This window comes from Lepidochelys kempii, chromosome 1, assembly GCF_965140285.1.
Source record: "Lepidochelys kempii isolate rLepKem1 chromosome 1, rLepKem1.hap1, whole genome shotgun sequence".
NCBI classification, from domain to species: Eukaryota; Metazoa; Chordata; order Testudines; family Cheloniidae; genus Lepidochelys; species Lepidochelys kempii.
The window spans coordinates 113,156,902-113,174,865 of record NC_136380.1 but is presented as its reverse complement, the minus strand read 5'-3'; the positions used below and the strand labels follow the sequence as shown (position 1 = coordinate 113,174,865).

Here is a 17,964-nt window from a genome sequence, read left to right as displayed (position 1 = left end):
AAGGTTATCAGTATTTTTAACATGCGCTAAATGTAATTTTCCTTGGCCTCATTCTCAGAACTAGCTGACCCATTGTGGCTGATGTTTTTTTTTCTCTCTCTCTCTCTCACACACACACACACACACACACACACATGCCCAGCAATCCTGAATCAGATGCCCAGCGTGCAAAATTTCAGCCCACATGGTTAAAGTCTGGCAAAGGTAAAAGCATCTAAAAACAGTTTTATAATTGGAAGTTTAGGGCAACCGAATAGGTGTGGCTAACAGCTCCATATTATGTACTTACACACACTTTTAAAAAAACTCAGCAAATATGGCTTCTGAAGGCCATTAATTCATAATGAGAGAGACAAGGTGGGTGAGGTAATATTTTTTATTGAACTAACTTTTGTTGATGAAAGAGACAAGCTTTCAAGCTCTGTGACTGGAAGAGCTCTGTGGAGCTCGAAAGCTTGAGGTTCTACTGTAGGCTTGTTGGTACCAACTGGTTCCTTTCCCACTTAATGTCTTACATCTCACGTATGAGATGCAATGGTTTTATACTACCAAATATGTGCCCAGATAATCAAATCAAAACTTCTAAAAAATCAAATGAAAATAATTTTCATTGTTTTCTACTAGTTTTCTCTCTGCAATATCCATTTTTGTGTGGTGAGTGTGCTGTTGAAAATGAAACCTTTTTTAGTAATTGTGACAGAATGTACCCCTGTATATACACACTATTGTAATAATCTTTGTACAAAATATGCCTTGTAAGGTATCATTTGAAAACTCAATTTGCTGGTCATTATTGTCCCCTGGTAAAATATGTGAGACAACACTGCATGTGACATTTAAGATTCCACTGTACGGTGTTAACAACACATGTTCCAGCCAGATATTGGCAACTAGGTCTGTCCTAAACAAAGGAATGTGTGCTCTGCTTAATTTGTATTTAAGCAGTAAACAGAGTCATCAAGCAGGAGGGGAAACAAAGGAAGCTCAAACAGCGAAGAAACATTCTTCCCCAGACTTTGGCGGGCCGGGCCACCGCTTCCCACAGCTCCGACTGGCCGGGAACGGCGAACTGTAGTCACTGGGAGCTGCGGGGGACTGTGCCTGCAGACAGTCAACGTCCGCAAAATGTCTCGCGGCTCGCAATCATCTTACCCTGATGGGCCGCATGCTGCCCGCAGGTTGCCCACCACTGGTTTAAATTGTATCCAGGTAAGTCACAGTAATGTCTTACACTAATGCCAAAGTATTTTTGATGAATTACATTCCTTACCTCCATGCGTAATTCCAAAGACTTTCTTTCCCTTTTTACTTCTGCCACATATTTTGCAAGTGATTTTAAGTGTACTATATGCAGCGTTTGTGCTGAACCTCAAATATATAATCTTTGTTTAATTTTAATGAGCAAAATGTTCTGCTACACTGAACTCCATGAGCCCTTTATTCCCACAGTAAATCTGTTCTGAACATCCTGAAGCCAAACTTTCAAATTCGTTAAGTGAGAACAAGCCACGGGTCATTTCTCTCACTTAACAGTGACCTGTAAATATTTCAGCATAAATGAAGCAAAAATACATTTGTGTGCTGAATTGTTTCAAAGGGCATGGTGATCATGATGGGGAATCATTCTGGGTGTAACTAATTTTAAACCAATTTTTTTTCCTCTCAATTCAGTTCAGGTTTCCTGAATTTGAGTTGGGCTGCTCAACTCTTGTGATTCCCCTCACACTGTAGCTACCACTGGTAGAAATATGCACCAACTCACAGAAGGTTACACATATTTTACAAACATTTTGAATTTTTTTTTAAGTCTATAAAATTGCCATTAAAAAGTATCACCAAAATCCTGACCTAATTTTTCGATCATTTTAAAAAGTAACCCCAATCAATCAGAAGCGAAATTCATATAAGCGTTTTGTCAGAAATGCTCTGCTGACATGAAAAAGAAAATATCTGATTCTTCAAAACATTAGATAAACTACCTGAATACGAAGACAAGTGAAAACCTGGTTTGTAACATATCACATTAGTACTTCTTACTTCAAATTACAAATGAGTGAATTTGCATGCTATGATCAGTACAAACAGCTAGAAAATTCATGTACCCTTAAATTCTAGAGGTTCTGTGCCAAAAAGAGTATATAAATAAAAAAAGTTTCCATCCACTTTATATTCATATTTTTGTAATGGTACTTATTTCTAAATGAAATAAGAACTCATTAAAATATGTTGTTGATATAAAGTTCAAAGCCACTTACCAACTGCAAATATAATCATAGAATCATAGGAAGGGCCCTCGAGAGGTCAACTAGTCCACACCCCTGCATGCATGGCAGGACTAAGTATTATCTAGAACATCCCTGACAGGTGTTTGTCTAATCTGCTCTTAAAAATCTCCAATGATGCAGATTCCACAACCTCCCTAGGCAATTTATTTCAGTGCTTAACCCCACCAAGACAGTTATGAAGCTTTTCCTAATGTCCAACCTAGACCATCCTTGCTGCAATTTAAGCCCATTGCTTCTTGTCCTATCCTCAGAGGTTAAGGAGAACAATTTTGCTCCCTCCTCCTTGTAACAACCTTTTATGTGCTTGAAAACTGTTATGTCCCCCTTCACTCTTCTCTTCTCCCGACTAAACAAATCCAATTTTTTCTATCTTCCTTCACAGGTCATGTTTTCTAGATCTTTAATCATTTTTGGTGTTCTTCTCTGGACTTTCTCCAATTTGTCCACATCTTTTCTGAAATGTGGCACTAAGAACTGGACACAATACTCCACCTGAGGCCTAATCAGGGCCGAGTAGAGCGGAAGAATTACTTCCTGATTACAACACTCCTGCTAATACATGCCAGAATGATGTTTGGTTTTTTTTCTCAACAGTGTTACACTGTTGACTCATATTTAGCTTGTGATGCACTATGACCCCCAGATCTCTTTCTATACTACTCCTTCCTAGGCAGTCATTTCCCATTTTGTGCAACCGACTGCTCCTTCCTAAGAGGAGTACTTTACAATTGTCTTTATTGATTACTTGCTTAATGACAGAAACACACAAATCTCTTTTCATAGCTCACAAGACAGACTACTACATCATACACAGTACATGCAAAGAAATCACAGCTACAGCAACACGCAACAGGATGATTCACTTTAGAGCATTTTTAGGTGTGCTGGCAGAGAGTTCCAAAGGCATCAGGCAATACTTTCAATCACCAATTTAATCCTTGAAGTGAACCATCCATCATATAACAGATCTTGAAAATGTACATAATCTTTCATAAAAGCTATCTCAAAATGCTTTTCAGATATAATGAAACACTACTACTAGGAAAGGTGTGTTAGCATTGACTTTGTTTACATATTCCCACATTCCAAAAAAAATTTGCAATCAAAACTTGTTCTACTATACAAATTTAAAAAAAAAGTCAACCCAACTAGTTGAAAGCATTTAATGTTTTAAAAACTTTTAGTTTTCCTTACTACAGTAACTGCAGTTCTCCAAGATTATTGCTTGTACTGATATTCACTCTGTGATGAGCAATAATTCATCCTTAAACTCAAGTGGAGATTGAGAGGTCTCATTTGAACAATGACCGTAGGATTCTTCTACCAAATTTAAAATCTAATCTAGAAGCTAAATCCAGGAAGTAATCTGTACAAAAGTACAGACTGAATTCCAGGTAACAGTATTTCGTATTTCAGTGACAAAAACATCTGACACAAGCAGAAGAGGTCACCTTACACCTGAATGAATGTGCTCCAATACCTATAATTTTAATCCTCACTAATTCATAGGAAGAAAGTATATAGAATCTAATTCACTTAGATAATCTGAGTGGAAATTAGCTAATCCCCAAAAATATCCCTGTGTGCTACTAGGAACCCCAGTGGTTTACTGTACAGTTTAGTCCTGTTCAGATAGTAAATATCCTCTTCACGCCCAAACAATGTGGCCTGGCATCTTTTTACAGTGAATGGAGCATTTGGAAAAATACCAGTAGACAGAATGTTTGGTTTAAATTAAAATCAGAAACCACCTTTGATAGGAATTTGAGGAAGGCATGCTGTTGTACCATCTTAAGAAATACCACATTCAGTGAATCAGCCATTAGTGTCTGAATACCCAAGGCTGAACTGATTCAACTACCATGAGGTGAAACGCAAGGTGAAAAGGTGGTTCTATTACCTGGGCGAGCACCACATTTAAATCCCATTATGGGATGGAAACCAAAGAGGTGGAAATATACAAGGTAGACCTTTTAAAAATTTTTCTGCTGTAAAATTAAAAGAGTCCTGTCCCAGTGGTGAAATGCGGCCAAAGTCATAGGCAGGTATACTCTCACTGAGCTAAAGGTGCACCCAGACTGTTTAAGATGCAGCAGGCAGCCCACAATAAAGGGAGTAGAAAACTAGCAAGGATTAGACACCATCTGTCTTGTGCAAATGAAAAATCACTTTCATTTCATACAGGAGGGATTTCTAGTGGAAAGCCACGCTAATCTGCTTTCCAACACAGTTTTCTGGACATCTTCAGAGCAGTTCCAGTCCAAGCTGTTCAGTCAGCTAGCATCCTAGGCTGACAGACACCCACATCTTGTATCTTTTCTTAAATAAGACTGAGTGTTCTTTGGGACAGGGACTGTCTTTTACAAAGTCTGTATAGTGTTTAGCACATGAGGCTCCCAACCCTGATTAGTGTCTCCAGTCATTATAGTATTACAAAGAAACAACAATAGTAACAACAATCTTCTGAATCCCAGGCTGCTAAGCCCACATTAACCGCTAGGGCCAGCGACCTAACAGACCATCAGGATAAGACATATCTTGAAGAGGATCTACAGTGCTGAGACAAATAGAGAATTTTGAGGGAGAGGGATTCCAGAGCAAATCACAGGCCCTATTCCAGATGGCAGGGGTATTATCCCTCAGGCATAATCTCCCAGGGTTTGGAACATGAGATACACGGAATGAGGACAGCAGCAAGAGTCACCAGCTAGGAGCTACAGAAAAAGAAAAGGAAACACACCAGATGCAGAAGAGTTGCAGAAGAGGCTAGTGCTATGGAACCTGACCCCGTCCAAGTTTATGATCAGGCTACATGGAAGCAATTGACTTCCAGGAATGCTGCTCTGGTGAATTAGACACTGAAGGAATCCAAGGTAGAAGGGTTCTCTCATCAAAGAGACAGATTTTGTCCAAAGAAATCTGCCACGGAATTTTTCATTTCTGTAAGATGTTTTTTCAGCTTTGCCTAATGCAGAAGTCTCCCTCATCCCTTTCAATGAGCAAAGAAAAAAAGCAATATTTCTTGACAACATAATATGTTGACTTTACTTTAAAAAGTGACAGTATTAAAAAGACCACAAATAAAGAATTGTAAGAGCAGCAAGATGTTGCAAGAAATAGGAATCTTTACAAATTCATTCATTTAAACTGGTTTCAAACAATCTTACCTTGCTATCAAGATTCTTCATGGTTAACAAATCAAGCGTTTTAAGGGAATGACCTGTAGGTGAAATAAAATAGAGGCAGACATGGATGCGACTGTCATGGTAGTTGTACAAGGAGCGTTTAATTTTCAGTTCTTCCTGGAGGTAGGCCTCAAATTGTGCGTCTATGTAATCCACTATTGGCTGATAGCTGGGGAAAAAAATGTGATGTGTTAGCAATCAAAGATTAGTTTCTCTCAGATAGAGAGGGACTAAAAAGGGAATCCCTGTTATATTTTTCTGCATACTATTGCTTATGCCTTGGGGAATTCTGTGCCACTGGGCAATGCAGAATTTTCAGAAATGAATGTTGTGCATGCAGAATTTCCTTTCCCCCACAGAAATAGGTTGCAGTGCTGCTAGCTACCACTAGGGACCATTGCACTCAGCAGAGCATAGCTTGCACATAGAAGACATGGTGAGAGGGAACTAGAGAGTTCCTGGCAGCTGCAGTTCCCAGCATGCCCTGAGGGAAAGAGAGGGTGGTGTGCAGGAAACTCAACACAAGCCTGGGACCGAGCATCAGGTTGTTTCTCCCTCTGGAACCCTGGGCTCTGGGGGGGGATGGGGGAGAAGGCGTGTCTGGGCAAGGGGGCCCGCAGTTGGGCTGTGAGAAGGAGGGAGTTCAAATGTATTGGCTGGAGGGGGCCCTGCAGGTGGGCAGGGTGGAGGGGGTTGTGAGTGTCTGGCCCCCCAGCTGGGCTGGGGAGGGAGGGTAGATGGAGGTAGAGAAAGAGCAACTGGGTTGTCATAGGGGTTTATTTAACTCTACTCCCGGGGGCATTTTTGTGTGTCTGTATTGTTACAGACATACTTGCTGACAGGTATTTTGAAATAAATTACCAAAATAACTAAAACTGGTATGATTATATAGTGTTATTTTGACAAATAAAATTTGCAGAATTTTAAAATATTGTGTGCAGAATTTTTAATTTTTTGGAGCAGAATTCCCCCAGGAGTATATTGCTTTACATATCAACTATATACACTAGAAGCTCAAGAAGTCATATGCTAGAACAGGATATTAAATGTATGGATAGTGATCAAACTGTCTACGCAATGTAAAACTAAAGTTACTGAATACTAGTTTAAGAAACTAATGCAGCACAGGATGGATGAAGGATACAGTTAAATTTTTCTCTACTGGTGATGAAAAGCAGAGTATCAGCTATGCTTTTCACTGAAATCCTTAACTGATACATTTAATGGACTTCTGTAATTTCTGTAGTCTCACAATTCAATCTTGGAAATAACAGATGATCACTATAAATAGCATGTGACTGATACTGTCCATAATTATGATATTTTCACATCTTTTGGAGATCAGTATTGTGTTTTGGGGAGCTTTATTACTGGTAAATGTGTGTAAGAGAGCAGGAACTTATCCTCTAAAGAATGAGAATCTGATTTGTATTTTAACTACATTTTAAAGATTCTTTGCCCTGTTTTGTATGATCCAAATTATGATCCATAATATATCTTCAAAACATGTTATTGTATACATAAGAGCAGCAGGTCCTGAGTATCTGTTGCTGCACAGAGTGTAGACCAAATCATGGGAAGCGAAATTTCAAAGGCACTGATTACATGGAAAGCGAATTTGAAAGAGGTAGAAGACAGCCTTGCTTGCAATATGAAATATTTTACTGCGTATCATTAACACCAGCATCTGAGATTTTTCTTTATCATCTAAACATTGTTCATCACAGAAATGGGCAAGACTAGGCAAGTCACTAGCAGGAACACTCTTTCGTTGGTATCCTATGCTATAATGTTAATTAAGGCTGCGAGTTTGTCACGGAAGTCACAGATTCCGTGACTTTCCATGATCTCCGTGACTTCTGCAGCGGCTGGTGAGAGCTGCGGGGGTGGTGCCGGCAGGTGGAGGCAGCGCGCAGAACTGCCTGGGCACGCCTCCGCCTAGGACCTGAGGGAGGGAGATGTCTCCGTTTCCAGGGAGCCCCCCAGGTAAGCGCCACTCAGGGACCACCTCACACCATCCTATGCCCCAATCCTCTGCCACACCCAAACTCTGCTGCTGCTGGGGGTGAGGAGGAGGTGCGGAGCCTGCTGGCCCTGCCACCCATGCCCCCATCACCAGCGGGGATCCTGGGACACACACCACTGCCTACCTGCCCTCCAGCACCAGCGGTGGTCCAGGCTGCACACCAACACCTGTCCCCCACCCCACTAGCATCCGGGCCGCCCTCCTCCAGCACCCGCGGCTCCCCCGGGTACCCCTCCCCCCACAAATTTTAGTCTGGAGTGAAAAGTAACGGACAGGTCACGGGCCATGAATTTTTGTTTACTGCCCGTGACCTGCCCATGACTTTTACTAAAAATACCCATGACTAAAAAGTAGCCTTAATGTTAATTTATGTTCTGGAAGTGAATGGACAACCTCCATCCATGCCCAACACTACTTGGCTCTTAAATAATGCAAATTATTATTTAAAATGCTTCATAGACTGGTCATTCCAATAAAAGTCAGAAGAAAATCAGTACAATAATTGATGAATTTAAATATTCATAAACTGAACTGACAGAAAAGAATACTCTACACTCACTAGCTGTGTAATGCTCCGTCTTCTAAATACGCTGTTCAACTTCAAATATACCTACATTTAAAAAATCCAGATGATTTTTCTTCCAATTTACATTGTTTTGTAGATCCCACTGAAACTTAAAAACACAACTCTGTAGAGAACATATTGTACTGTAACTTACTATCTGTATAATTATATGAAAGTTCAAAAAATGCCCATCACTATTATATATTTTATTGATATAATGTGTAACACATTATAAAGCCATGAACACATGAGGGCAGAGTAAATGTTGATTTCTCAAATGATTTGCTTGACAAGAAGAAAATACCATCAATTAATTACGTGGAAAAATGTATAATTAAATATCTGGAGTACATATGTAATTTGTACCACACATTTTTCTTAATCACATACCTAACTTGAAAAGCCTACTCTCAGACTCCACAGTTCAAGACAAGGTTATTTTCCATAATCAAATTCTTACCACGCAAAGAAACACTAACCTATCTTCTTTGTTTATCTGGTCACCAAATCCCACTGTATTTACAATGGTCAGTTTCAACCGAACATTGCTTTCCTGGAGTTCGTACGTCTGAGCTCGGAGTCTTACATTTGGTTGAAAATGTGTTGATACGCGGTCATCAAAAGTGGTGTTAAACAAAGTATCTATCAAGGTTGATTTTCCAATTCCAGTCTCCCCTGAAAAAATTAAAAGAAAAAGTAAGAAGTTTGCATTTGCATATATTTGTACAAAGCATAATAGGTGTTATTATAGCTATTGCCCTCTTAAAAGAGTTTAAATAGAAATTACCTGTACATTGGCTTCTCCAAATATATGAGCAAATTCCTCTTTTTGACCCTTAGAAGCACCAGTAAATGTGTTTTGTACAAAAAAATCAATTGCCAGTGCCTCATTACCTTGAATGTTCCCTCAAACCTTCAATTCCTTGACAAGTAGAACATATGCACACACACCTATCAGTACTCAAAGGGAAAACAACAACAAAACACACCTTTGAGCAGTAAGGGAATTCCTTTTGTGCCTCTCACTAGAATCTTAAGATCCAAGAATAGGATTAGTGTTTTACAAATGAGAAATAAAGATTATTTAGCGTGCTTACATAGGCCTGCCGTGGTGGCCTAGGCACTAACATTCCAAAAATCAGTGGGGGACAGGGAAAGAGAGAAAACCTTAACACCAAGAACACTTTACTATTTCATTAAGTCAGTAGTAAAACCACAGCTATCCATCTTCACTATATTACACAAGTTTTAAGATTAGCTATTCCATGCGTATAGGGAGGTCTGTTCTTCAACCACACCAGCTAATAGACAGAGAGGAAGTGAAGGACAATTATGGGTTGGTGTAGATTATTTATACCCTTGCTTAGTTCAGTGTTGGGTTTCAGGAAGATGCATGGTTGTGTGTCTGCCTGTATATCCAAAGAACTCCAATATATTCAGCCAGAAAATTAATAAGTATAAAAATGCTTCAAGACCTCCTACCTATAGACCTGCAAGTGGCTTGGGTTCAGTTATCTGAAATACTTTACCTTTGGGGAAGAGTTGGATGTAGACCACAAGTTTTAAAGAATCCTGGAAGTTGCTCATGAAACAAGACTTAAGGCATCCTCAAGCCTGATCATGAAAGTACTGTACAACAAAGATAATTAAAAAGGATGGTTGCGAATAAAAAGAGGTTTCAGAGTAACAGCCGTGTTACTCTGTATTCGCAAAAAGAAAAGGAGTACTTGTGGCACCTTAGAGACTAACCAATTTATCTGAGCTCACAAAAGCTTATGCTCAAATAAATTGGTTAGTCTCTAAGGTGCCACAAGTACTCCTTTTCTTTTTAATAAAAAGAGGCACATTATGGTTCATAGTTAAAAAGGCAAAAACACCCTAGGATCACATTGGATCAATATTGCAGTCATTTCCTTATAGGAGGTAACAGTAACCTTGTCATCCACTTTTTTTAAATTAATATTTGTGCCAAGAGATAGTTTATGGTCAAATACTTAATATTCACTGCTGTCAATAATAAAAAAAAGTATATTACTTACCAATACAAAGAATGTTGAAGCAGAAGCCCTGGTTGATGGATTTGTTAACCAACTGATCTGGTAAGCTATCAAAACCAACATGGCCAGACAGAGATAAGGGTCGACAATTATCATTTTGCTGTGGAAAAATGATTATTTAAGAAAATGTGTTGCCAAACAATTAACAGTGATAAACAGGGAGATCTACGAGTAAACTACAACTCTTCTTTAGGTATGGTAAGTGACAGAAGAAAACATTAACAGTTTGCAAAGTCTGTCAGTGGAACAATAAGTATCAACTCATTTAGTGAAATGATGGCATAAATAGTTAAGTTTTACTGTAGCCAGCTAATTTGCCATCAAAGCCACTGAAGTGAATGGGACTACTCACATGATTAAAGTTAAGCACATGCTTAAGTGACTTGTGAGATCAGAGCCTATAAACAAAAGAAAGCACACTAGTCTAATGAAAACGGAAACTTGTGGATGAAGGATATCCCACTGATTTACCTCTAAAAATAAAGAAAAAATTCAGAGAAGAACATGAGAGACAGCAGGAGTTCAAAACAGAGACTGAAAACTTGAGGAAAGGTACACACAGATAAAAACATATTCTAAATGTGTGAGCGGTGAGAACTTTTTAATGTGTAAAATTATCCATACATCACAACTATAATGGATATTATTACATATGTAGTTAGAATACCAGAAGTGGATAGTTCTTTTTAAATTATTTAATAATGAATTGGTACTTAGATACCTTGGTGATGGGTATATGAGAAATGCCTAACATAAACAGTTTAAAATAAAAGGAAATATTCTTTTTCCACATATTAACTGTAGAACCTGAAATGCAATTTAAGAAACAACCAGTCAGCATAAACAGATGGACAAAACCATGATTAGCCACAGGTCCATGTTATTCTGTGTTCCTATGTTTCCAATCATCAAACCACTATCAATTCCCTAAGCCTTCCAATACAGCCAGCATCCTAAGACTTAACCTTAACCTGGGTTTACATTCTAGCCTTTGCCTACTTCACTAAGTTTGGGGGATTTTTATTTAAATTTAGAAGCTCAGGGAAAAAAGTGTCATCCTTTACACTGAATATGTTTGGACATATTTCAGTCAGGCCTTTTGATGTTAGTTTAGTACTTATGAAACTGCACTGAATCTTTCTAGCACACATCTCTTATAATAATTTAAATATTTATTCATTCTCTTCTTGATTTTCATGTGTGAGGCTAAAGGCTACTCTCATTCCCATATTAGACTGATAGTGCTGGAAAAATGTACATAGACAAAAACAATTTAAGGAGAAAACACTACATTTTAGGACTACTGAACATGGTGCTTCTAAAATTAACATGGTGTTAACTGAAGTTAACAAGTTAACAAGTTCAAATATAGTCACAATCTGAAAAAGAGAAAATGACAAAATACCTCAGGAAAGGCACTCCAATGTGTGGGAGCCAATATAAAAAAAGAGACAGAGATGGGTGTTGAAACAAACAAATGGGACATGGAGTCCCTAATGGAGCAAAGGGGACAACAGGCAACATAAAAGACAAGAACAGCACTTCTGTCTAACAAAACTGAAGATACAACCTGGTATATGAACAAAAATCAAGCTATATTATTTCTTTATAACACCAACAATTAAGATTTGAGACACACAGAGGATGTTAGAGTCTCAGCACAATTGTAGAGGGATACTATGTCTTTCATATCCTGGTCATTGGCCTAAATCCCGACCATGTTAGTTGTATCCTAAATTACCATGCAACTGTTTGCTATGTTGCGTAAGTCACTAACAGTCTCAGTGGACAAATGTCTACAAAAACACAACAACAAATGGCATCAATCCATCTATGTCAGGATTTGAATCCATCAACAGAGTCGCATAGAGAAAGCTACCGATGGACTTTCTGTACTTGCTCAATGGAAAAATAGAGGACCCAGTCTCTATAGCTGTTAATCTGGTACCTTTTACTTTAAAAAATAAAAAAAATTAAAAGTATTCCAGATGATGAATTCAGCTTCCAAGTTCATTAACAATGAAGATGACAGAATAGAACAAATTTTCACTGCAAAGCGGATAATGGCACTGAAGTATAGTAAACATGTGCAACAACAGGACGCCTTTTAATGATTAATTTCCTAAATATAACCATACTTCACTACACAACAAAAACTTTGACTATAGCAGTGTTATGTAGTTCATATCAAAAGTCCAACTTGGCTTATTTCCTTGGGTCCTTGAACTTCTGCCACATCAGATACTTGTAGATGAGTGTTTTGGTCAGGAAACTGAGTGGCTCAACTTCTGCCAGAGATATTTATATCATTTTCAAAATTTCTTCAGATACATGAATTCTTGGAACAGCAGCAAATTTGAGAATGTAACTATATGGGTACAACATATTTACTATATTTCTTATCTTCACTCAGTACATAAATTATGAATGGAAATTAGATTTTCATATTATTATTCTTAGAGTATAAAACCACAAGGTACAAAATCTCATTTCAGACGTGAGATATGAGAATGACTAACTTGTAAAACAGATTTCAGAACCAGTACATGGACAAATTTAACTAATAAAATATTTGCACAGATGTGTACAGTTATCTGAAGCCTCAAGCATTTATGGATTTATTTTCACAACTTCCTTGTGCAATAGAGAAGTCTTCATGTTACAGATGAGTCACAGATGGCATTAATTGATTTGTATACACTCCAAGAGAAAAAGTGAAAGAGCCAGGAAATGAACCTGGATCTCCCAAGTTCCAGCCTAGCCCCTTATCCACAAGATCATCCTATCTTCTTCTTTCTAGCAGAACACTCTTTAAATAGCATCAGCTGCTGAAGGTGCAAAATCAGCAATGGATCAAGAATGCATCAGAAAATTCTGCTACGTTACCAGTTTCAGATGTGAATAAACAGACTTCACATTACTTTTTTTTTTTTAATTCTTTAGAATTGAAAAACAGTTGAAGAGATTTTGTTCTCCTGTGCTGGTATTTAGAAGGATCTTTTGAGCGGGTCCAACTGCAATACCAAACGTGTATTCTTCCTCCCACTTTCTTGTCCACACACAGGCCCGCCTGCTGACTCTTTGGTTTCAGTTTCACTGCAGCTATTAATGGTAAACACTCTCTTTGGACTTGTCTAAACACAAAATTTGTACTGCTTTAACTATACCACCATAGTTAATATAGTATACACCCTCCCCAGTGCGGACACAGTTATACTGATATAAAGATGCCTTACGCCAAAATAATGGAGTTTATTCCCATACCGGAAGGGGAAGAAGATATACTAGTATATGTACCTTTATAGAAGTATAACCTGAAACCACACCAAGGGGGTTGTATTGGTACAACTACTTCATTTAAAAAATAAAATAAAAAAAAGCACACCCCTAGCCCAAATAATCATACTGGTACAAAAAAATATGTGTAGACCAAGCCTCTCTCTGTCTAAAGTAGGAATGTAACTAATGTCTTCAAACATAACCTAACATTTTAAAACGTTTGTTAGTTGGGCTTTTTGGTGTAGCTTAGGCCATGACCAAAAAAATACTGCTATTCTTCCTCATCTGTGGGAAAGGGTCTGGCAAAGGCATGCAAAAGGAGATCAAGATCCCTCTATGCCTCCTTGAACAATAGGAAGCAGACTGGCTCCTAGATGCTCTCGATGGAGGTCACCAGTATGCTCCAAAGAGAAGATGGTGCATTATATTGGTAAGGTTGGTTCTGATAGGGTTGACCTGGCCATTGCCATGCCAGAGGTGGATACACTTGGGCTCTTGAGTGTCTCTGGTTTGTAGAGAAACTCTCACCTTGGTGATCTGAGAGATGAAAGGCTCCCTGCTGGATGAAGAACAGAAGGTGTGTCCTAGTCATGGAGATGAAGAATAAACATCATTGAGAGGCAGCACTGAGGACTGAGGAGACCTCAGTACTGAAAGTTCAGAAACACACACCGGTACCAAGTATAGAAAAACTGGTGCCAATGGTGATGCCTGGGACATAGTTTATCTTCTCCAACATAGAATCAGCCACTACCAACAAAGATTCCATCGATGGTGCCAATCTCGGTGCCAGCGTCAATGACAGTGTCAATGTCAGTGTTTGGAAACATACCTAATTACTGAGCATGGCTTGTGCTTCTCTGGTGCTGAGCCAGAGACTGAGCCCACATCACTTGTCTGTTTGAGGAGTGGGCTTAGTGCACTTGTTTCCTGAAGAGCAAAGATTTGGGCCTCTATTTATGGGAAGAAAGGGACTGGTGCCAGGAGCCATGCGCATCCCAGTGTTTCGATTTTTCCTTGCTTCAGCAAGGAAACGGTAACAGTCTTCTGTGTAAGGGTGGTAATTGGTATCGGGGCACTCCTTGATGCTGGATCCCTACTTGACAACACAGAGGATTTTTTACAGGTACCAACCTTGGATGTTGCATGCTGTCTGGCAGGGGTACTAGCTGACAGAGACTTATCAGATGTCTGATCAGTTTTGTATATTGATCCTCACTCCTTGCGGTCTCATACATAGGCACCGAATTTCTAATCTGCTGGGGGGAGGGGTGCCCCCGGCTCCGCTCAGGCCCCGCCCCCACTCCACCCCTTCCCCACTCCCTCTCCGCTCCCACCCAGTTTTGCCCCCTCCCCTGAGCGCCCTGCGCCCTTGCTCCTCCCCCACAGCGCCTCCTGACACCGCAAAAGAGCTGATCTGCAGCAGGCGCTGGGAGGGAAGGGGAGGTGCTGATTGATGGGGTCTACCGGCAGGCAGGAGGCACTGGGGAGAGGGGGAGATTCTGGTAGGGGGGCTGCCGTTGGATGTTCCAGCTCCACGCAATTGGCGCCTAGGGTCTCAAGTTCTTCTCATACATTTCTTGAGGAGATATAGCTTCAGCTGAATGTGTCTGGACTGCCTCATTCTTACTGAGCAGTCTTGCACACCGCTTCCCCAAGACAAAACAGAGAGTAGCTGTGGCTCTCAGTGAATGGAATTAATCCATTCAGGATTGACATGGGTTGAAATCCAAAGGCTTTGAATCTACCATTTTGGCATGTGCAGAGGGACAGAAAGCAGAGAGACAAATAAAATTTAAGGGGATGTACCAGGGGGAAAAATACTTTAAAGGGAGTTAACCCTAACTACCTAATTTGCAATTGAAGTTAAATTCCACTAAGGGTAGTGGGCGGACACTACTTGTTCTGTCTTGTTCCCATATGTAGTAAGAGGGAACAGAGGGATGGTTGTGATCACTCTGTACTTTCTTCCCTCAACAGGAGCACATGGAGGCAGCTGCAAGTCTAACGGACACTGCTATTCAACAGATTTTGATCTCATACAACACGTGGCACATGTGTACCTATAGTGGGACCCACACAGACACATACCCCAAGAAGAACTCTGTGGTATTTGATCAACGCTGTAATAAGTTTGGGGGTTTCTTCAGAGTCTTAACTCCATTATCACCTGGTTTTCCAATGGATGAAAATAGTTAGCAGTCAAGTAGGATGGGACATAACGCACCTACAAGCAGACTAACTTATAAAATTGTAAAATGGCAGTATTACTGACTTAACTGCTTTAGAAAATTGTTGGGCAAATGTCTTTTCTGAACAAAATTGCAATATGAGAGCTATGAAAACATCAGTTTTTGGTTACAACTCAACTATATCATACAAGTATTTATAGCAAGGGGCAGGAGTGCAGTTATTTAAATTGTATGTTATACTTAAAAGACTAATAAGTTAACTACAATGTATCTTTCAAATCCTAATAACTTCTAAACAACAAGCTTTCCCACTATACTGAACAACACTGAAGACAAGTTTCTATTCTAAAAAAGAACTGTAGCAATTCCTGCTGCAGGATTGCTCATCTTCAATTATTCTAGTTTCTTTTCTTTCAGGCATAGCTACAGTACTTTACACACTTGCATCATAAGCAGTCTTACAATTCTATTCATATTATGTATTGGTAATTTATACAATTCCTTTGTTGAATCACAATGAAATTCTCCTAGAAATTTTCTGTTTGTTTTTCTGTGAAGATTGAATTCAATTAAAATTCAATTAAAATTGTCTGGAGCACTTTACTACTATTTGTTAATTTGAGAAATTAGACTATTTGTCTCCACTTCCCTCTAACTATAATATCTACAATCCAATCTAAAATTGTGTTTCCAAACTACCCTCGAACTTGTCCCATCCATTTTTATATTGGTCCCCTCCCCTCCCTGCTATTCTCCTGTGTAATGTTTGTTTGCTTGTGCTGCCCTATCTAGAATTCTCTTGCCTCTCCAAATCTGTAAGCTTACTGATAAATTTTAAATCCCCATCACATTTCATTTTTGCTGATACTGCATTTTTTCAAATCTCCTCTCAGTGTAGTTAACCCACAAGAATACTATGTGGCATATTTATCTTTTAAATTTCAACTCTTCTTTTATGCTAGTCTTTTGCAGTTTTTCCCTTCTGCTCATATAAAAGAGTCATGAGTCCAGCCTGTGAAACTTTTGTTCTCTAGTTTACTCCCTCTATAATTCTTTCTATACAGAATGCTGTATGCAACGTGCAATATAAAACTGCAATCGGAGACCTCCTGGACTACGACCGGGGAGACTGGCTGGATCCCCTGAGGCTCGCTCAGCGCATGGGGCTCTCCAGACCTTGTACTCCCCTGCGCGTACTTCAGGAGGTGAGGGCCGCTTTGCCGCCCACTGCTCGGGTTTACCTCGACCGGGTACTGCGAGAGGGCGCGCCCCGCCCACCCTCCACCCCAGGCCCTCCGGACCTTTTCATCGGGCCCCTGCCCCGTGGACCCGACCGATCCCCCCGCCCCTTCACCGTGAGCCGGCTCCGCGAGCTGCGGCTGGTCCGGTTCCAGATCGTGCCAAAGAAACATCTCTACATGCTCGTGCTCCACACCCTTCATGTCCTCACCCTCACGTCCTGCCCTGACACAAAGTGGCGGGACCTCCTGCCACCTCTAGAGGGTGAGGAGCCCCGGTGGGACAGCCTATATTCCACCTTAGTCCCGAAGCCCGCCGGGGATATCAATTGGCGGCTCCTTCATGGGGTCGTGAGCACGGGTGTGTACTTGGTGCGTTTCACCCCAATCCCGGACACCTGCTCCTTTTGTGGCATGAGGGAAACCCTGGCACACGTCCACCTGGAATGCGCCAGGTTGCAGCCCCTATTCCGGCTCCTCACGAATATTTTGTTAAGGTTTTGTTTGCACTTTTCCCCTCACCTCCTTATTTATGCACTCCCTGACCGTGGCCCCACTAAGTCACGGGACCTCCTAGTCAACCTCCTCCTGGCCCTGGCTAAAGTGGCCATCTATAAAACCAGGGTGAGGAGGTTGGCTGATGGAATCTCCTGCGACTGTGAGGCCTATTTCCGATCCTCTGTCCATTCACGTCTCCGGGCAGAGTTCCTCTGGGCAGCGTCCACTGACTCCCTTGATGCCTTTGAGGAGCAGTGGGCGCTCTCCGGGGTCCTCTGCTCGATGTCCCCGTCCGGTTCCCTTAGTTTGACCCTTTGACCGCACTCCCGTCCCTGTTGTTCATTAGTTGTCCCCCGTATTTACTTGGTTTTCCAGGTCCTGTGGATACCCCCTTAGGCTGTGGGGGGGATCCTTTAGTAACAAAGCCCGCCCACTTCCTGGATCCTAATAAGGCAATATAAAGCATAATTAAATATTCACAAAATGGAACGCAATGGGCTACTTCTTTTGGATGGACCGAAGCAGTGTTCAGCATTGAATCTAGGGGCAAGTCTGGAAAGTGAAGGAAAAGAGACTTCGCACTTCTCCGATTGGGAGTAATCAGGGCACACTTCTACCAATACTTCTCTAATCTATGTC

The 17,964-nt window shown here is 40.4% G+C and overlaps 1 protein-coding gene across 6 annotated transcripts in view; it reads right to left on the bottom strand.

Annotated features, from left to right (window-relative positions):
- SEPTIN10 (septin 10) overlaps positions 1–17,964 on the bottom strand; it is a 69,140-nt gene that overhangs the window by 49,004 nt on the left and 2,172 nt on the right. For all 6 annotated transcript variants that reach the window (XR_012159731.2, XM_073350858.2, XM_073350838.2 and 3 more), the window contains exons 2-4: positions 10,101–10,218; positions 8,541–8,736; positions 5,453–5,639 (exon numbers count right to left, since the gene is read on the bottom strand). Coding sequence is in view for 5 of the 6 variants with exons in the window: in XM_073350858.2 (XP_073206959.1) it covers positions 5,453–5,639; positions 8,541–8,736; positions 10,101–10,218 (501 nt within the window). In the remaining variant the exon portion in view is untranslated. The remainder of the gene's footprint in view (positions 1–5,452; positions 5,640–8,540; positions 8,737–10,100; positions 10,219–17,964) is intronic.